Source organism: Ziziphus jujuba, chromosome 2 (assembly GCF_031755915.1).
Source record: "Ziziphus jujuba cultivar Dongzao chromosome 2, ASM3175591v1".
In the NCBI taxonomy this organism is placed as follows: Eukaryota; Viridiplantae; Streptophyta; class Magnoliopsida; order Rosales; family Rhamnaceae; genus Ziziphus; species Ziziphus jujuba.
The window spans coordinates 30,483,139-30,504,110 of record NC_083380.1 but is presented as its reverse complement, the minus strand read 5'-3'; the positions used below and the strand labels follow the sequence as shown (position 1 = coordinate 30,504,110).

Here is a 20,972-nt window from a genome sequence, read left to right as displayed (position 1 = left end):
AATCCCACACCTTAGAGGTGATTATATCCACATTGGTTAGACATGATTATTCTAGATGTTACCTAAAAGGTTTAGGTTGCTCCCCTATAAAATTAACCTTGTAGTTCGGAATCCCAAACTTCAATAATCTATTTACTTATTGTTTGGTTTGGTCTAATATACATTCGTTAAAGCCTTGTAATTTTCAAGACTCCTAGAAATGACTAAATTGGTAAGCATCAAGCTCTTATAAATTGGTTGAAAGTCTAAGCTCTTTATTAGTTAAGTATATATTGGAAAACAGAAAATATGAAAGTCTAGGCTCTTTATTGATTAGTTGAAAATCTAAGTATACATTGGAAAACGGAACGTCAACTATTTTAAATAAACAAAATGGTCAGTCTATATAAGAAGCTCCTTATATATTCAGTCGAAACTCATGCTTAGCTAAGAGAAAGAGACAGGGTTATCATTATGTTTATGTTTAGTTTTGCTCTATATAAGAAGTCCTTTATTGAGTTGAACCTCCATGCTTATCTCAAAGAAAGAGAGAGAGAAGAAAGATATCAAAGTATTATGGGGTTATCATTGCGTTTAGTTTTGTTTTCGTGTTTATTTTTTAAACTTATATTGCTGGAGTTTGTGGTTTCTAAATCTTTTAGTTATTTTCAGCCATCTAATTGCCATGATGATGAGAGGTCTGCCTTGTTGCAGTTCAAGGAAAGTTTTGTTATTATTAACAAATCTGCTTCTCCATGTGATCCCAAGGTTTTACAATGGAAATCTCAAGGAGTAAATGCAAGCAATTGCTGCTCATGGGCTGGTGTCCATTGTGAGGAGGAGACTGGTAATGTGATTGGCCTTGATCTTAGCAGTAGTTGTTTATTCGGCTCTATCAACTCCAACACCACCCTTTTCAACCTTGTTCATCTTCAGAGCTTGAACCTTGCTGACAATGATTTCAATTCCTCTCAAATTCCTGTTGCTGTTGGCAAACTTTTGGGCCTTACTTACCTCAACCTCTCTAATTCTTTTTTTTGGGGTCAAATTCCTCTAGAAGTTTCATACTTGTATAAGTTATCACATCTTGACTTGTCTTTCAATTATAATGAAAATGTTGAGTTAATATTTTCGAAACTTAAAAGTCCTAATTTAGGTAGCCTACTTCAAAATCTAACCAGTTTAGAAGTACTTGATCTCAGTGAAGTAGATATATCGTCCAGAGTACCCGATTTTCTTTCTAATTTTACTTCTTTGACATCTATAATTCTTCATGATTGTGGGCTGCAAGGTGAATTCCCTGCAGCCATTTTTCAATTGCCAAATTTAAGAATTCTAGATGTAAGCTCCAATGGCAATCTCAAGGGTTATTTTCCTGAATTCCACCATAGGAGTCCACTTAAAGAATTGAGACTTGATGGAAGTGGGTTTTCTGGAAGCTTACCTTCTTCAATCCAAATGCTTGATTCATTGGATATATTAGCTGTTGATTCCTGTGATTTTTCTGGACCTTTTCCCTCTTCACTAGGCAAGCTTAACAAACTTACTTATCTAAATCTTGGGGTTAACAACTTTAGTGGTCAAATTCCATGTTCTCTTCAAAATCTTACCCACCTCACAGTATTAGATCTTCATGATAACCAAATATGTGGTCCAATCCCATCTTGGCTAGGAAACCTTACTCATTTAAAGTTCTTAGAATTTTCATATAACCAGTTGCATGGTCTTGTTCCACAATCATTATCTAACCTCATGGATCTTGAAACTCTTTATCTGAAGACTAACAAATTAAATGGAACTTTGGAAGTCGACATGTTTTTAAGTATGAAAAGTCTTTCATACCTAAACCTTGGTGAAAATAATTTGTCGCTACTTTTTAGGAAGGGAAACATAAATGCAACAAGTTCAAAGTTCAAGTATGTGGGATTCAAATCATGCAACTTACATGAATTCCCGTATTTTATTAGGCATCAAAATGAGCTGGAGTGGTTATCAATTCCTGATAACAAGATCTGTTGTGAAATACCTAAATGGATGTGGAATACAAGCATAGACACTTTGGTCGCCTTCAACATTGCTGACAACTTCCTAAAGGGCTATCTGCCTGCAGTTATTCCATGGGTTAACTTACGTTTATTTCGTGTTTCATTTAACATGTTGCGAGGAACACTACCGGTTCCTCCACCATCTGTCGTGTATTATAACGTGTCAAATAACCTACTAAGTGGAGAAGTCTCAAATATGTTCTGCAATATGAGTTCTCCTTACAGCCTTGATTTGTCTGATAACACATTGGAGGGGAAGATTCCAGAGTGTTTGGGAAACTTAAGTAGTACTTTGTATATTTTGAGCTTACGAAACAACTCTTTTCATGGCTTCATTCCTGAAATATGCAGCAACAATGTAAGCACGATGAGAATTATTGATGTCAGTTATAATAAGTTGCAAGGGAAGCTACCACGATCATTGTCCAACTGTAAGATGCTTCAAGGTATTGTTGTCTCCAACAATCAACTGAGTGATGTTTTTCCATCTTGGTTAGGGTCCCTTCCATTCTTGAAGCTTCTCATACTACAACACAACGGGTTCTATGGTGTAATTGAGAAACCTGAAAGTTACATTGGGTTCCCCAAGTTGCAAGTGCTTGATATCTCTTTCAATAATTTCACAGGTGAGTTGCCATCTCATTACGTTTCTAGTTGGAATGCCATGAAGGCCATCGATCCCGATCCTTTTATGTATTTGAGTGTGCTGTTGAATATTACTATTTCAAACACTTATCGCTATGAAGTTGTAACTCGTTATGCAATCAGAATTACAACCAAAGGGGTCAATAGATACTATGGAGCCATCCAAGCTATCTTTGCTTTTATTGATATGTCAAGCAATAAATTTGAAGGAGAGATTTCTATACTTTTTGGGAATCTAATGTCCCTTCACTCCTTAAATCTCTCGAACAACATGCTCACTGGTTGCATCCCATCTTCTTTGGGGAATTTAACGGAACTCGAATCATTGGACCTTTCTCAAAACAATCTTTCCGGAGAGATTCCTCAACAGCTCAAGCAACTTGGATTCCTTGGAAGCTTCAATGTATCGCATAACATGCTTACAGGGCCTATACCTCAAGGGAAACAATTCAGTGCATTTGACAGCAGTTCGTTTGAGGGAAACCCAGGATTGTGTGGTGATCCATTGTCTAAGAAATGTGGTGATTTAGAGACCTCATCACCGCCTCCTTCAGTTTTTGAAGAAAATGATGATTCAGAATCTGTATTCAAATTGGATTGGAAATTTGTGTTAATAGGATACATAAGTGGGCTAGTTGTTGGAGTGGTTCTTGCCGACATTGTGATAATAAGGAGGCATGGATGGTTGGTTAAGATGCAATGCAAAAGGAGAAGGCGAAGGAGCTATTCAAGAAACTGAAGAGCTTACATGGATGAGGAACTATCTCTGCTCTGGCCTGGTTGTTGTTAGGTTTGTTTTTCTTTTTCAACTCCCATGTATATATTCTGTTGCTGTAAACTTTGTCTAGCTTTTTTATTTCGACTTCTTTTCATTTTCAACCATTTCTGTTGTTGTACATAAACAAGTGAGCTGCTATGCTTGTTTTCTTTTCTTCTACAACATTATGCTATCTACTGCTCGAAATATGGTTTCTTCAACCTTCTTGTAATTTCATGTACTAACTATGCATCTCTTGAGATGAAAATAAAAATGGCTAACAATTGACTAAACCTGGTAGAATAAAACTGTAGCTTTAATCTATTATTTCAATATTTTAAAAAATTCTCATAAGACTTGCATAGAACCCACAAAATATCTATTAATGCAATGGCGGCCAAGCAAAATTTCTTTCTCTAAAGAAAACAGAGTTGAGGCAAGAAACAGAGAGGTTGATTAATTGACAAGAGGAAATATGTATTCCATGTTAATTAGCATATTATACCAACTTTGACTAGAAAGCATGATAAGCAACAGTATTCTGCCAATGATGAATTCTCATTTATGATGTTTGATAGCACATATATGTTTACAGTTTACCAACATTGATGAGCAATGACCTGTAGAATTTTTGATTTGAGAGCAGTTCATTTGAGGGAAACCCAGGATTGTGTGGAGATCCATTGTTTAAGAAATGTGGTGATACAGAGGCCTCGTCACTGCCTCCTTCAGTTTTTGCAGAAAATGATGATTCAAAGTCTTTATTAAAATTAGATTGGAAATTTGTTGATAGGATTCATTAGAGTGCTGGTTGCTGGAGTAGCTCTTGATGACATTGTGATCATGAGGAGGCATGAATATTGTTTAAATTGCAATGCAAAAGGAGAAGGCGAAGAAGACATCAAAGAAATTGAAGAACTTCCAAGGGTATGGAACTATCTCTGCATTGTATGTTGTTGGTTTTCTTTTTCTTTTTCAACTCCTATGTACAAATATATATGTATATATATATATATATATGTATGTATATTGGTCAAAGATCCTATGTACATATGATGTTGTTGTAAACTTAGTCCAGACCTTTTTTTTTTTTTTGTTTTTTTGTTTTTTTTTTTTTTTTGTTGTCCTACTTTTTATTTTCAACTATCTCTGCTGTTGTACATAAACATAAGTGAGCTGCTATGCTTGTTTTCTTTTGTTCTATCTTAAATATCATGTTATCTACTGCTTGGAATTTGATATGCTTCATCTTCTTTGAATTGTATGTACTAACTATGAATTTCCCTAGGTGAAAATGATAATGGCTTGGAATTGACTAAACCTGGTAGAATATAACCATAGCTTTAATTTATTATTTCAATATTTTGAAAATTTTCGTAGGACTTGATCAAAACCCACAAAAATAGCAAAAATAAAGGGAAGTATGTTAATGCAATGGAAGCCAAGCTACACTTCTTTTTTGTTGACTAAAGGCAAGAAACAGAGAGGTTTATTAATTGACAAGAGGCATAATATATTCCATGTTGTATGTTTAATTATCATAATATACCAACACTGATTAGAAGGCATCCAAGATAAGAAAAATATTCTGCTTAATTCTACCAATAAGGAATTCTTATTCATAGATTTGCTTACTACAGACGTTTATAGTTTACAGACTTTGATGAACAATGATAGATCAACAAGGATCCAACCTGGTGTGTCACTAGATAATACCAAAGGGGTAACACAATTGTAATTCGGTTAGATAAACAACCTATCCTATATTGATGTTAGCTATAGTGATATTGATATTAGCTTTAGATAAGGATGAATAGGGGGATGGTGTGGTCAGCTTTCCTGTATATATACGTACACTTCAAGTCAACAAAATAAAGCCTTTGATATTTCCATTCTTTATTGCAAAACTTACAAACAATGACTTGTGGAAGTTTTGATGCATCTCTTCCAATGAACCTTAATTTTCATGGGATTGTCACTATTAGTTCTTTGATCAGTTTGCAATGTGCAAAATGGATATCTTATACTAGCAGGAATTCGATAACCAGAAAGTTTCCATTTTTTTTTTCCTGTGCTGAAGTGCAAAAGTGGATTAAGTTTCCATGATTCAGTCTACTCAAAGTCGGTATCACATAAACGAATTGGCTGTGAAATTGTTAGTTTCTTAAGCATTATACTAAACCAACCATTTGGAAATGTTGCTTTGATAAATTCTATCAAGCGAAAACCACAAACGGAAAACCAAAAACATAACCGTTATCAAATTAGTGGTTAATTATCATAGTTTTATCACTGTTTTCATTGAGTTTCAGGAATATTCTTGGTTCACTTTGGACGCCATATCACTCTTCCAAACAAGAGCTTGTATTCTTTTTTATATACTTAAGTATTGTTGGCCTTTGATATGGTAAAAGCTGGATACTCTGGTGCAATATTCTAAGGAACTGCAAGATCTCATCATTAAATCCTTTGCCAATCAATGAAGCACTTCTATTCTATCCTATCCAAAATGGAAGACCGAAACATGGTTGGACGGTGACGTCTTTGGAGGTAAGTCTCTGTCAATCTTTGTATCTATTTCTTTTTTAATTGTTTCTGTATTTTGGGAGGAGATATTAAATTGGTTAAAGTCTTTTTTGTTCTGGTATTATTAAATTGGTTAAAGTCTCAATAGTTCATAAAATGGTTAAAATATATTTTTTATTATAATTAATTTGGTTGAAGTCTTAATAGGACATATAAATGTAGTGGCAGTGGCATTTTGTAGCCTCCAGAGATGACTCAACTAGTATTGACTATTTTTGTAAGCACTAAGTAGTAACCGATGGTTTACTACTAAAACTAAGTAGTAGCCTCCGGTGATGACTTGACTAGTATTGACTATTTGTAATGAGTTGAACTAAAAAATATTAAGTGTTCATTTCGTGAGAAATTATTCACTGGGCCAGATTACAAGTTCATATATTGTCCCAGCCAACGGTGAAACGCCAAACTCATTTTAAAATATAACAAAAACGCTCAATTTAATTTATGGATAATTTGTCTCTCTCTCTTTTTTTTTTTAATTAAAGGAAGGAGATCATATTTTGCTCAAAGTTTCAAAAGGATATAATTGTATAATTTTTATTGATTAGACTGTATAAATATAGGAAGCTTCCATGCTCCTCTATATAAGAAGCTCTTTAATTAGTTGAACCTCAATACTTAAGTAAGAGAGAAAAAAAAAAAAATAAATAAATAAATAAAAGCATTATGGGGCTATCATTGTTGTTTTATTCCCTGTTCATGAAACATTAGTTGTTGGAGATGTGGTTGCTGAATCTTCTACTTCTTTTCAGCCATCTTGCCATGATGATGAGAGATTTGCCTTGCAGCATTCAAGAAAAGCATTCTCAGTAGCAAGTCTGCTTCTGCTTACGAATTCAGTTAACCCAAGGTTTTACAATGGAAACCTCAAGGAGTAAATGCAATGTAGGATTTAAAACAAAAAGACAGCAAAAAATGAAAAGAGGAAAAATGGAGCTTAATTTGGTGTGAAAACTGCTCTGCATTCATTCATGGACAGAAAACATATAAACACAAACTTGCCACAGTAATCGACCTAATTTTCATCTAACACTGCAGTAATCATACTGCCAGTGAAGAAAATGTCGCCGACTTCAGCGAAATGTCGGGGACAATATCGGATTTCGGCGTTGCTCGATAACGACAGAGTGGGAAAGAAATTTTGATCTCTCTCTCTCTCTCTTCAACAAAGCCACAGTCTTTCCTTTCCCTTTGGAACTTCCATTCTCAGCAACGTCCACAATCCCATCCTCAACTTTTAAACATCTCTCTCACAAACTGCATTCTCCTTCCTTCTCAAGCTCGAACCCTTTGAAGGGTCCAGCAAATCCGCCACAAGCCCAACACCTTTAGCCTTCAAGAACGCCTCCTCTCTCTCCTCGCACCCAGCGATCTGAGCAACCACTGCCGTCGCATCCTCAACGATCCCGACCCTGCCATCCTTCACAACGAGTGAGAACAGCGGCGGAACAGCTCCGAGCTTGATCAGCAAGCTCCGATTCAGAGGGTAGAGAGCGATTCTGAAGAGGGCGTTGAGAGCATCCTTGATGGATCTCGTAGGCGAATTGGGGGTTTTGATTATGTCGATGAGGCAGTAAATGATGTCCAGCTTGGATCCGACAATGGGACGGCCAAAAGTTGGGCTTACAAAAAAGACACTGCTTTCCTGTATACCCTTTTTTTTTTTTTTTAATTTAATTTTTAAATTCTGTATATCTTTTTTCTTTTTTCTTTTTTTTTAAATATAAATAAATAAATAAAAATTGGGATTTCTAGGAGGCTGTGATCCCAAAATTAATTATAAAATTTAAATAAAAGAGAAAAAATAATTTGTTTTGATAGGAAATTAAATTAAAAAAAAAAACTGAAACAAATTTTTCTTTAAAAAAAATTGAAAATAAGAGAAAAAATATTTGTTTGTGTTTTTATTAACATCCAAACAAGATAAAAATTTTGATAAGGAAAATTATTTTTCTTTTTCTTATACCTTTTTTTCCTTTTATATTTCCATCTATTTTTTTAATCTAGTTTTTGTTGTAAAAAAAAGTAGGGAATATTTCTCCAATATAATTTTTTGGCTAACAAATATTTCTGTAATATAATTGAAAAATATTTATTTTTATTTTAATTAAAAAATATATACTTGTTGGATAATCCACTTAGCATAATTAAGATAAAATGTTTGTATAGTTGACATTTATTGTTTATATTTGAATTTATCAATAAATTTTCTATACTTTGATGCTAACAAATTGTATTTTTTTTACTTATAATAATTTTTAATATTTATGACCTATTTCATTATCATTGTATTCTTATTATTGTATTTTTTTAATATTATTTTACTATATTAATTATTTTATATATAAAAATCTATAATATAAATGAAATATTTACAGTTTTCGTAATTTTATTGACATTTCCATCAATATCGATATTTCCATGAAATTATACCCTCAATATTTATATCGATACCAATATTTTCATCACTACATACTGCCAAAAGCCAATCCATACTTTGGCTATCTAATACAACAGTGTTTTTAATAAAAAACTAAATATAAACCAATTAAATATTAAAAATCAACTAATGACAGCAACAAAAGTGTCATTACTCTAACACTTCTCCTTGACACTTTTGTTGGAAACACTAAGATCATCTATTAATGTTTCAAATCTGTTTCTTGGTAATGCTTTTGTCAAAATATCAGTAAGCTCGACCTCAAGACCTGCAATGAACCAGCTGCACTTCACCATTTTCTTTTAATTTCCTCCACAACATGGTATTTGACTGGAATATGCTTTGTTTTTTGATGTTGATTTAGATTTTCTGAATGGAAATTGCATACTTGTTGCCACAATATATAATGGTAACTTCTTCTTGCCTTTCCATCAAATCCACAAACAACTTCCTTAGCCATAAGGCTTGATTCGAAGCAGTTGCAGCAGCAATATATTCAGCTGCAGCTGTGGATTGAGCCACTGAACCTTGTTTTTTTTGAGTTCCATAAAAATGGAATTGAACCAAGAGAAAATAAGTACCCTAAAGTACTCTTTGAATCCTCCATGCGGCTAGCCCAATCACTATCAACATAGCCTATCGACTTGCCTTCTTCTTACTTCAAAAACCAAACACCATAATCTATAGTACCTCTAATGTACCTTAGTACTCTTTTAGCTGCAGAATAATACATCTGTGATGAAGCATGCATAAATCTAGAAACTCACAGAAAACATAATGTAAGGTCTAGAAGCACATAAATATAGCAAACTTCCAATAAGGATTCTGTAAACTAAAACTTCAATGTTGGTAGCACCATCTTCGAGTTCAAACTTCTGATTGTGAACCATTGGAGTATCAACTGGATTACACTACTCCATATCAAACTTTTTGAGTAGTTTCATAGCATACTTCTTTTGGGGTAAGAAAATGCCATAAATAGATTGACATATTTTCATGCCAAGAAAATAGTTCATCAATCCCAAATTTGACATTTCAAACACATTTTGCATTTCAAATTTAAACTCCAACACACTTTGTGAATCTCCTCCTATAACAAACAAGTCATTAACATATAGAGAAACGATTAATTTTTTATCATTTGAACTTGACTTTACGTATAAAGTAGGCTCATTTTCACTTTTTTTAAATCTCTTTTCCACAAGGAGTGAGTCAATTCTACTATACCAAGCTCTAGGAGCTTGTTTCAAACCATAATTAGCCTTATGCAGCTTATAAACTTTGTCTTCCTTCCCTTGAACAATAAAGCTTTCAGGTTGTTCAACATACACTTCTTCTTGCAAGTAACCATTGAGAAATGCAGATTTCTCATCTAAATGGTATACTTTTCAACATTTTTTAGCAGCAAAAGCTAGTAGCAATCTGATTGTTTCATGCCTTGCAACTGGTGTAAATGTATCTCCATAATCAACGCCTGGTTTCTGCACATAGCCCTTAACTACCAACCTTGTTTGATGCTTGTTTATTGTACCATCTGCATTGGGTTTTGTTCTAAAGATCCACTTCACTTCAATTGCCTTTTTGCCTTGAGGGTTGTTCACTAGTTCTTAAGTCTTATTTTTGTTTATCATGCTGATTTCAGTTTCCATGGCCTTTCTCCATGTCTTAACTTGATTTACATCATAGAAAATAATTGGATCACCCAATGCTAGGTTGCATATCTCATATACATCAGTCAAGGATCTTGTACCTCGGATTCCAATAGCATTTTTATCATCTCAATCAGCTTCCTCTGAATTTAGCATATTCTTGGATAAAATTCTTTTCTAAAGCCTGAACTTGACTCTTTTCCCAATTCCAAACAACAATTTCATCAAGTTTACCATTCCTACGAACAATCAGCTTGTTAGTCTTCAAATGATACATTCTATATTCTTTTATGTTGCTGCTATAACCAACAAAGATTCCTATATCAACTTTTTGATCCAACTTGTCTCTTTTAATTTCAGGAATATGTGTATAACAAATGCTCCCAAATATTTTCAAATGTTCTATAGTAGGTTTGATTCCATACCACACCTCATATGAAGTTTTGAACTCCAATGCTTTTGTTGGTAGTTTATTTAGCAAATATACTGTAGTATTCACTACTTCAGCCCAAAACTTCTTTGGTAATTGCTTCTCAAACAACAAATACCTACACATCTCCATAATAGTCCTGTTCTTCCTCTTACTAACCCCATTTTGCTGAAGGATATGGGGAAAAGTAAGTTAATGTTGAATTCCATCTTTTTTGCATTGCAGCTCAAACTTTTGAGCTGTATATTCATTCCCATTATCTGATCTTATCACCTTGATGCTACACTTTGTTTGATTTTCAACCATGGCTTTAAAGCTATTGAATATCTCAACAACTTTATATTTTTGTTTCAGAAAGTACACCCAGCACATTCTAGAAAAATCGTATATGAAAGTGAGAAAATATCTGCTATCATTGATAGAATTCTCACTCATAGGTTCACATACATCACTATGAATCAACTGAAGCTTTTTAGAAACTCTCCAAGCACTTTTTAAAGGAAATGACAACTTTTGTTGCTTATTGAGCTGACAAACTTCACACACTTCCTGATTTTTGCTAACAGCAAACATATTCTCTACCAATTTTTTTCCATGCATTAGATTTAAAGAGTCATAATGAAAATGACCAAGCCTTTTATGCCACAACTTAGATTCGTTACTAGATTTGGCATAAAAAAATATTGTTTCCTTTCTTATTTCACTCTACTACAAAGCTTTTATATTTTATTCCAACATTTAGAATTTCACTTCCATGTTGATTATATATTGTGCAAGACTTATCTTGAAAATTCAAAGAATATCTAATTTTTAAGCATTTGTTCCGTGCTCAACAAGTTTTGATTAATTTTAGGTGCATATAGTGCATTTGAAATGAGTTTAGTACTTGTTGAAATTTCCACAGTTACATCTCCTTTGACTTGAACTTGAATAAAAGCTCTATTTCCTATTTAGACTTTAGAAACAAAGCTTCTGTCCAAGTTCTTGAAGAGATCAGCATTATGAGTCATATGTTGACTGTAGCCATTATCCACCAACCAAGCTTCTTTGCTGTAGTTTTTTGCATAACATATGGCAACAAATAGCCTTTCCTCATTTTGTTGTGCTTCATCAGCAACCTGTACCTGGTGTGCTTGTTGTACTAGTCCTCCTTTGTTTTTACAAACTTTTTCAATATGTTCAAGTTGTTTGCAAGCTATACGTTGAACATTAGGTCTAAACCAACAATATTTCTCAAAATGGTTGTTCTTTATGCAATGAGAACACTTTGCAAACTTCTTTCTTTCACCATCTTTGTTTGTACCAGCACCATGTCTTTCTTTGTTATTATTTTCTCCACCTTGCTGCTTCCTTTGGTCATTGTTTGCTGTAACTTTGCCTTTTTGAAATTATGGGAAAACACTTTCTGAGGTCTGTTCTTGTCTTATAGATCTTCTTTGTTTAGTTGCTTGTAAACCATTAACAAGCTCTGATAAAGAAATTTAATTCAGGTATTTTGACTCCTCCAAGGATAAGATCTTTACTTTAAACTTCTCTGGCAAGCTAACCAGCACTTTCTCCACCACTCTTCCATCACTTAGCTCCTCTTCAAAAATTCTAATCTGGTTTACTACCTTCATGAGTCTATCTATGAGGTCTTTCGCTAACTCAAACCTCCATTCTTAAAGTCTTAAATTCTTTCCTTAAATTCACTATCTACATTTGTCTTGTTCTTATACTTCCTTAGAACTCTTTTTTCAACTTGTCCCAAACCTTTTTGGCTGTAGTACAAGCCATAATTTTGGTGAACATCACATCTAATACACCAGCATGTAAAACAGATAAAGTCTTAAACTTTTTATCAACTTCCTCACTATATTGCTTTATTTGTGCAACAGTAGGATTTGTTCTTAAAGGAGAGGGATCTGTATTAGTTTCCACAACTTTCCATAGGTCAAAAGCTCAAAGCTAAGCCTTCATCTTTATAGACCACATGGCATAATTTTTCCTAGAAAATATAGGAGGTGATAGAGTAGAAAAATGAGTTGAAGCCATTTAAAAAGGAAGGAAAGGTAAAAAGAAGGTTCTGTATTTTTCTTGCTATTTCATTCCCAGCCCCTCTAAGATCAAGGATGCTCTAATACCATTTTGTAGGATTTAAAACAAAAAACACAGAGAAAATGAAAAGAGGAAAAATGGAGCTTAACCTGGTGTGAAAACTGCTTTGCATTCATTCATGGACAAAAAACATATAAACACAAACTTACCTTAGTAATCCACCTAATTTTCACCTAACACTGCAGTAATCATACTGTCAAAAGCCAAGCTATGCTTTGGCTCTCTAATATAACAGTGTTTTTAGCAAAAAGCTGAATACAAAGCAACTAAATATCAAAAAGCAACTAATGACAGCAACAAAAGTGTCATTACTCAAACATGCAAACAATTTCTGCTCCTGGGATGGAGTCTAGTATGATGAGGAGATTGGTAATGTTATAGGCCTTGATCTTAGTAGTAGTTGTTTATTTGGTTCTATCAACTCTAATAGGACCCTTTTCAATCTCTTAAATTCCTGTTGCAATTGGGAAACTTTTCGGCTGAACTTATCTCAACCTTTCTTATTCTATGTCTTGGGGTCAAATTCCACTGGAAATTTCATACTTGTTTAATTTCAAAAGTGAGTTGCCATTTCATTACATTTTGTGATAGTATGCTATGAAGGCTATTGACCCCAATCATTTTACATATTTGAGTGTGATGTTGAAATTTAATCTTTTAAGGAATAGTTGGTACCAAATTGAAAATCGTTATGCAATCACAATAACATCTAAAGTGGTAGAGACACTATGGAGCCATCCAAAATAACTTTGCGTTTTATTGATATGTCAAGCAATTGACTTGAAGGAGAGATTTCTGATCAATTTGAGAACTTAAAGGCTCTCTACTTGTTAAAGCTTTCAAACAATATGCTCACTGGCTTCATCCCATCATCTTTTGGGAATTTATTAGTGCTTGAATCATTAGACTTTCTCAAAACAATCTTATGGGGTAGTTTTCTCAACAACTAAAGCAACTTGTGGTCCTTGAATGCTTCAATGTATATCGTTACAAGCTTACAGGGCTTATACGCCAAGGGAACCGATTTAACATGTTTTGAGAGTAGTTCATTTGAGAGAAACCCCCAATTGTGAGGTGATCTGTTGTTTAAGAAATGTGATGATTTAAAGTTTGTGTCACAGCCACATTCAATTTTGGAAGAAAATAATGATTCAGAGTTTTTATTCAAATTGGAGTGGAAAATTGTGTTGATAGGATACATAAGTGGGCTTGTTGTTGGAGTAGTTCCTTGTGACATTGTGATTGTGAGAGGAAGCATGGATGGTTGATTGAGATGCAATGCAAAAGGAGAAGGTAAAGGGGCTATCCAAGAAATTGAAGATCTTAAAAGATTGAAGATCTTAAAAGGCTATGGAACTATCTTTGCTTTCGATGTTGTTAGTTTTCTTTTTCTTTTTCAACTCCTATGTACATATGCTATTGTTAGGTTACTTTTTAATTGCTTTACTTATCTATTTTATATGTTTGAGTATATTAGAAATAAATAAAAGCAAATAACATAACTGCTCATTAATTATTAAAAAAAAAAAAAAAAACTTCTGTTTAAATATGCATAAAAAGTATAAGAAACATCCACATGAGTTGTTACAATTTAAGATTCATTTTGAGTGACTTAGCCCTGACGTAATAAACAAACCAATCAATTTCAAGGTAGCCAGGACCCTACCAGTTTTGATGGGTCAGTCCCATCAATTTCAGAGTGCCAACTTCACCACAAATGGTTTGGGTTGCACCCTTGCTTCAACCCCTACAAGCCCAAATATTTGAGGATAATTATATCTTGGCCATTGTAGCCCAAAATGGTAATTTCATTGTTTGGGCCCGTCAAAATGAAAGGCCTAGAGCCCATATCTCGAGGCCCATGTTTTGTGGGCTATGAATATATTACACTTTCATTTTCATATGAGCTCTTGAAATTTCCCATTTTTGTCAAATTGGATTCTGTTTAATCTCTTTAAAAAAAAAAAGAAAAAAGAAAAAAAAAGGTGAACTAATATTGCCCTTTTCTATTTATTCATTATACAATTTGTTAATTTGACATAATTTGATCTCAAAGGGTAATGCTATTTGCTTAAGGAAATATGAACTTCATGTTAAAAAGTAAAAAGGAAATTAAGATAAAGTTGAAATTTGGGTACAACAACCAGCTGAAGTACTTTGTGTTCAACGTTGGTATCTTGTTGGCAAAGGATTAAGGCAAAAGATATATAGTCTACCACAACCAGATAAGTTTTATTCATCTTGAAGTAAAAGAAAACTCTGAGAAACTCACTCAAATTTCTTTACCATTAGTAGGTCATTCAACAGTTTCTCTATTGCTTCGTCGTCGTGGCTTCGTCCTTTCGTCTGCAAATTTAAGAAATCCAAATTGCTTTATATATATATATATGAAACAGTATGGAGTAGGTAGATAAGATTTTCAACTTAAGTTGATGTTCATGAAGAACAAAGGCACCAAAAGAAGATTCATAATCATAAGGCACTTGATTTACCTTTAGAGAAGGCACAACGGCATTAGCTTCCTCTACAGTTTCCGGGCAAAGATTTCCAAGCACAGCAAGCTGTAAAGTATGATAAATATTGGGTACTAGTTAAGCATATTATTATTTCAATATAAAAAAGACATCTTATAATTCCATATTTCAGTGATGAGAAAAAGTACCTCATATTCAGCCAATTGGTATCTGCTAAGGACTCTGCCATATGGTTAAGTAACAAAAAGATGATTACACAACTTTTTTGCAAGTGTATATAACCCAAGTCTACAAAAGAAGGACCAAAAAAAAAAAAAAAAAGAGTTTATTTGAACAACTTTTGCTACTCATCCTATGTGATTTCTCTTTAAGAAAGGTTCTCTTAATTGTCAAGCATTTGATATAAAACCACAAACCAGAGTTCTTGCTATAGAGGCCACAACCACAAGCTATACACAATTAGTAACTAAATAAATGACACCTTAACCAAACCAAAGGCAATTGTACGCTAACAGCATAATCAAATTGAAACTCAGGACCAGGTAGGAAGCTAGTCCCGGAACTATGCCAACATTGTATGAAAGAAAAATTTGCAGAAAATTTACAATAAAGCTATAAGAACATTGTATTAAGAATGAAGGATACTCTCTAACTTGCTTTACAGCATCCTGATTAGTGAAGCGGCTGAAACGTTTAACATATTGCAGCGCTTTCTCAAACACTCTGAACAGGAAATCAGATTCTAAAATATGAGAATCTGAGATGAGATAACTCAAAATCTGAAAGATAGATATAAAAAATGAAATATGTAGAATTCAAGCAGCCTGGAATGAACTCATTCCACAGTTCATGATGAGGTGAATATAGACAAGTTTAAAAACCTTACTGTGGAAGTTGTTTCAATGAGTCATCAGACAAATGCTTGAGTTGATCGCATCTATGCTCAAGAAGAATGGAAACCTCACAATTCATTAGACATTTGGCCTTTAAAAATTCTGATAAAATAACATCAATCAACGTGAGGTTGACAGCAAAAACCAAAAACAGAAAAAGGAAACCAAAACCACATTTCTTTTGGTTTAAGTAATATTATTCCTTTTGTTCACCAATCAATTGTGCTTATAGATGGAAGATATACAAGATGCTTTTCGACTAAAACTAGTTATGAAATTACAAATTAATTATCATTTTTTGATCTTATAGTGCTTTATGAGGATGCATATTTACATGGAAGAGACATGAACTGTTTCTATTGTCATCTGATTCTGGCATGCTAAGGTTTATTTAACATGTCCATTCATTTTGCAAGATGAATTCGAGTTTTCATTAAAGTGCTATTCCTTATAAGAATATTATCAAGTAAGATTGTAAAGGTTAGGAAGTTAAAAAATTCACAATTTTTTTTCTTCTTGTTATTTTTCCCAAGTTCTTCTCATTGTCAAACTTCAGAACCCAATCCTTCCAGAATCCTGATTTTTTACCATATGAGAGAAAGGAACAAATCTGACTAAAAGAAGGAACAATTCTTAAGCAAGTGAATCTAAACAAATAGTTTCAACAAAAATTGTTTCTTTCTAACATACCAAAATTTTCCAACCAAATACATACTTCAAAATAAATACATCAAGTTTGCTGCACATGAAACAAAAATTCTAATCAAATCATGTTCATAAATAATCACATTTACTGTAACGAGACTCTTAAGTTATGTCATACTTTTATTCATCATAGTTTTTTGCAAACTCCAAAAAAAGAAAAAGAAAAGGAAATTGCTTTCTCGTAGTCCCTTCTGTCCTTGATGCTCACAAGATTAAGAAACCAATGTTGAGGGTAGGCTAGAATATATCAAAGATTATTTGGAAGAAAATGTTTTGTTACCGGTTTAGTTTTAAGAACAACCTAAAGCCAAATTTTACTGTCGGTTATATGGGGAAAAAGATTAATTATTTAGAAAATTAAGTAAATAAATAATAGAATCTAATAAAGAGAGATGTATGCCTTTTACACGCTCATTATATTGCAAAGAGAATAATTTAATGGTTGGAAGTTGTTTGCGAATGTCATTTTCATTCTTCAAAATCCCAATTTGAATATTATAATTCAGTCATTACAAGTTAACAAAGAGACTATCAGAATCCAATGCTTTAAATCCAGCTTTTTCATGATCGGAAATATAAATCCAACCTTTTTTATGTCTGATAAGAATATTGACAAAGAATAAAAAAAATCAAAGGCGGAGGACCCACTTCGCTTTTGCAAGATATAAAGAATCATATACCCTCACATTATACATAATTATAAATTAAAATATGACATATTAATAATTAATTTACATATACACACTGATATTGAACTCATAAAAGAAAAACATAGAATTGGAGAAGCGAATAAGGAGGAAAAGCAAATTTACAAACCGTCGCCAAGTTTGAGCACTGAAGCGTCTTCTTCCTCTTCTTTAACATTCATTTTTTTTTTTTTTTTTTTTGGGGGGGAGAATCAAAGATGTTTGTGTTGGGCAGATCAGCTGGAAATCCTTATAACAAGTACTTTTATTATTATTATTAAATTTTTTTTTTCTGGATGTGTTATCTTTTAAAAAGATAAACAAAAAATATTACAATATATAAACCCTAATCAGAGTAGTTTTCCCTTTTATTAGTATGGCTTAAAGTGGTAAGTAATTTCCATAAAAATATAGGCATATATGTACAAGAAGTACAAATTTGAGGGCGTCCTTTTAATATTTACTTTGCCCCTAGAGACCATTATGATTTGCCTGGATAACAGTAAAATTAATGTGAATCTTTTTTTTTTTTTTTTTAGAAAAAATAATTTTATTTGGTTTTGATATTTATTATAAAATGAAAAAGTGTGAATTCAGATAATTAGATTCCTATCAATGTAAGAAAATATAGAGAAAAATTATTCCCATTTATGAAGATATCATTTTAAGCATTTTAAAGAAAATAATTTTGAAATTTTTTTAAAATAAATTCTCTTACTTAATTTTTTATATAATATTAAATTTAATTACTAATAAATCCAAACTTTCCTATTATTCATAAAATATAATAAGAGAAAAATAATTTTTTGGGAAACTAATTTTTAGAAAACTAAATCTTGAAAATTAGTTTCCTTCTCAACTGTAACACTTTCAAATGGGGCCTTAGATGACAATGACTATTAACACTGGTGTTAACCTTCATTTTTAAGTTTGATCAGGTTTGAATCAAGAAACATCCCTCTATGTTCATTATATTTATTCAAAGCAATTTTTTAAAAAAGAAAAAGAAATTAAAAAATTTAGAGAAAACTTTAGCTTTCTCAAAGTTTTTAGTTATTCATGATTATGAAAAATTTAACATTCACAAATCAATGTTTCACCTATATCCTATTAAAGGCAAAAAGGTTAACTAAATCATGGTTTGACTCATTCAAGATTGTATAAACCTTAATTATAATCATTTGATATAAGGGAATATTCTTTGATTCCAATTATGTCTTAGGATAAAATGGTTTGGAAAATAATTTTGCAGCTACATTCGGTAAGAATTGCTAAGTTGCTACATACCATTTTTAAAGGGAACAAGCCATTTGTAGTTCTAAAAAAGATTTTGTTGCTTATTTGGCAAATCTGGGTTTAATTTGAAAACTTGAAAATTTGAAAAGTGGATGATTTATTTGAAATTTGAATTACGCCTAGCATTGGACTAGTTTGCGTACGTATCCTTTATGGAATCCAATCGACTGTAGTTTATTGAAAAGAATTTTGGTGACTTCATAGAATTTTGGAATTTGATTAATCTTATAGTCCAAATATATATGCTTAGGTTATTTGATTTGGAAAATTTGAAAAAATAATTTTATTAAATTTTAAACTAAAAGACTTATGCATCATGAGAATAAAAAGACATCTAAATTAGGTTGACACCCCTCATAAATCATAATCACATGCAAACATCTTCTTTCAGTACTTGTCTGGCCACTCTTGACTTTGTAAAAATAGTCAAACAATTTTAGTTTATTGATCTTATTATTTAACAACTCTTAATTTGGTTGAGTTATATGTCAAGTAATAAATTTATAGTTTGATATTTGAAAGCAATTATCCTTTTATTCAGGTAGGATTTTTAGTAGTCATTTATTTGATGCGACAATTAATTTAAAAGCCCTTTTTACATTGTTATTTAAATTTAATAATCCTTTTAATTTTATTGTACTATTAAAATATTTGACAATTGATATTTTTTAAAATTAATTGGATATTTTTATTTGACATTTGATTTAATTGGCAACCTTTTATTTTGATACGTTAAAAACCAATAAATTTTAAATTAAAATGTCTATTTAATTTGTTAGACAGAATCTTTATTTGTGATCCAATAAACTAATTTAATTGGATTATTTGTTTTGAATTGATAACCCTAACGACTAATTGTTTAGGCTATAAATTAATTTGCATTTTAACAATCACTAGGCTTTAAACTTAAATAGGTCTAGATAATAAAAATTATGTACCCTTAATTTGAAACTCATTTGATTTGTCTTTGGTAGGTTCCTTGGTTTGTAGTAGACAATTTAACTTACAGTTGTTTTATTAAAATCCGGGGTCCATACAATTGAGTTAACTTAAAAGTTAAAAGTCTTTTTGTAATACCCCGTCCCGAAGTACATCGAAAATTTCTCAAATTTGACCAAGATTGATAGGGTTTGACCGTCGTTGACCGAGAAGGGATCAAATGTTGATTTTTTGCTCTTGATGGAATTTCACATTGATCGAGGTACCGTTAAAAATTACACGTCGTCACGAGTTCATAGACTAGTAGCACGTCAAAAACAGAACTACAGATTGAAAGTTATGAGCAAAACAAGTTGAGGTCAAAACTATCCAAGGGTTCTCATGAGGAATTTTGGACCGGTCCTGACACTTTTTGGTTGAGCTTTTAACTAATGTACACCATGTATCTTGATTATTGGCCCATTTAAAATCCATTTTAATTCAAAGTTCGAGAAGCCGATTAGGCATTTATTTTTTGTTTTTTCTAAATTAAAATTAAAATTAAAATTAAAATCCATTCATTCTAAGTATTTGGCTATCTTGATTAAATTTTTTTTATCAAAATTTTAGTATTTATAATTTGATAACTTTTAAATAATTTATCTATCTATATGTATAAGACAATATCAATTTAACATCATTAAAAAATACCACGTAATTGGTTATCAAAATTTTAATAAAAAAATTTAGCTCCTGTAGCATTACTCTATATAATATATCTTTTTAAAATAAACTTTTTATTAAAAAATAAAAAAATATTTGATTGTAAATAAAACAATGCATTAAATATTTATTGAACTAAATTTTTTTTTTAAAAAGTTCAAAATTTAAATTTTTCTAAAATAATTTTAAAAAACTTGTTCTTTGTTAGTAAATATTTGTTAACTTTTGCCAAATATTTTCGTTTTTTCTTTTACAATTAAGATTTTGATTAATAAATGGAACTTTTAGAAAAAAAAAAAGGAAATTCTACCAAAAAGACTCTTAATAAAAAAAATAATTTATTTGCCTATAACGCATTTGTTTTAAATGGGACCCAGTGTGATCCAATTATAGAAAGAGTAAAATCAAGCCATAATATTTTGTTTTAATTTAATCTTTTTTTTTTTTTTTTAAGAAGAAATCATTTGGATAAGGGTATTTTACAAACTTCCATGCCTTAGATATTTTCTTAGATTTTGATTTTATTATCCTTTTTCGATTGGATGTCAAAGGAAAAAGATTTGGAATAGAAAAATTGCACTAATGGGAAATGCAAAGCAAATTAATTGGAACCATCTTTTATGGGCTCAAATATTTATGGTTTTTTTTT

The 20,972-nt window shown here is 31.9% G+C and overlaps 3 protein-coding genes across 7 annotated transcripts; 1 reads left to right on the top strand and 2 right to left on the bottom strand.

Annotated features, from left to right (window-relative positions):
- Window positions 1-47: 47 nt before the first annotated feature.
- Window positions 48-7,172, top strand: LOC107419456 (receptor-like protein 7). 5 transcript variants are annotated; one of them, XM_060814758.1, is made up of 4 exons: window positions 404-3,459; window positions 4,073-4,353; window positions 5,739-5,976; window positions 6,765-7,172. In XM_060814758.1, the coding sequence occupies exon 1, from the start codon at window positions 454-456 to the stop codon at window positions 3,406-3,408; it is 2,955 nt and encodes a 984-aa protein (XP_060670741.1). In that variant the 5' UTR covers window positions 404-453; the 3' UTR covers window positions 3,409-3,459; window positions 4,073-4,353; window positions 5,739-5,976; window positions 6,765-7,172. The 5 variants fall into 5 exon arrangements, with proteins under 5 accessions (XP_060670745.1, XP_060670743.1, XP_060670744.1 ...); XM_060814762.1 differs by lacking the exons at window positions 5,739-5,976; window positions 6,765-7,172 and adding an exon at window positions 48-211 and having other exon boundaries at window positions 652-3,459; window positions 4,073-5,692; XM_060814760.1 differs by lacking the exons at window positions 5,739-5,976; window positions 6,765-7,172 and having other exon boundaries at window positions 365-550; window positions 652-3,459; window positions 4,073-5,693.
- A 77-nt stretch (window positions 7,173-7,249) lies between these two features.
- LOC125422714 (U-box domain-containing protein 38-like) lies at window positions 7,250-9,342 on the bottom strand. Its single transcript, XM_060815071.1, has 3 exons — window positions 9,264-9,342; window positions 8,841-8,979; window positions 7,250-7,544 (listed from the first exon to the last, which is right to left on the bottom strand). The coding sequence occupies exons 1-3, from the start codon at window positions 9,340-9,342 to the stop codon at window positions 7,250-7,252; spliced, it is 513 nt and encodes a 170-aa protein (XP_060671054.1).
- Window positions 9,343-14,721: 5,379 nt separating this feature from the next.
- LOC107419467 (DNA-directed RNA polymerase II subunit 4-like) lies at window positions 14,722-17,712 on the bottom strand. Its single transcript, XM_048474033.2, has 6 exons — window positions 17,517-17,712; window positions 15,989-16,097; window positions 15,748-15,825; window positions 15,291-15,324; window positions 15,121-15,189; window positions 14,722-14,974 (listed from the first exon to the last, which is right to left on the bottom strand). The coding sequence occupies exons 1-6, from the start codon at window positions 17,566-17,568 to the stop codon at window positions 14,897-14,899; spliced, it is 420 nt and encodes a 139-aa protein (XP_048329990.1). The 5' UTR covers window positions 17,569-17,712; the 3' UTR covers window positions 14,722-14,896.
- Between the last annotated feature and the right edge of the window lie 3,260 nt (window positions 17,713-20,972).

Coding starts and splice junctions, on each gene's coding strand:
- LOC107419456 (XM_060814758.1), top strand. CDS start 454: ATGTTTATGTTTAGTTTTGCTCTATATAAGAAGTCCTTTATTGAGTTG.
- LOC107419467 (XM_048474033.2), bottom strand. CDS start 17,568: ATGAATGTTAAAGAAGAGGAAGAAGACGCTTCAGTGCTCAAACTTGGC. Junction 16,098..17,516: donor AGTGCTCAAACTTGGCGACG/GTTTGTAAATTT, acceptor TTATTTTATCAG/AATTTTTAAAGGCCAAATGT. Junction 15,325..15,747: donor GCTGTAAAGCAAGTTAGAGA/GTATCCTTCATT, acceptor ACCATATGGCAG/AGTCCTTAGCAGATACCAAT.
- LOC125422714 (XM_060815071.1), bottom strand. CDS start 9,342: ATGGTTCACAATCAGAAGTTTGAACTCGAAGATGGTGCTACCAACATT. Junction 8,980..9,263: donor TTACAGAATCCTTATTGGAA/GTTTGCTATATT, acceptor AAAAAAAACAAG/GTTCAGTGGCTCAATCCACA. Junction 7,545..8,840: donor ATTATATATTGTGGCAACAA/GTATGCAATTTC, acceptor TTCGCCTACGAG/ATCCATCAAGGATGCTCTCA.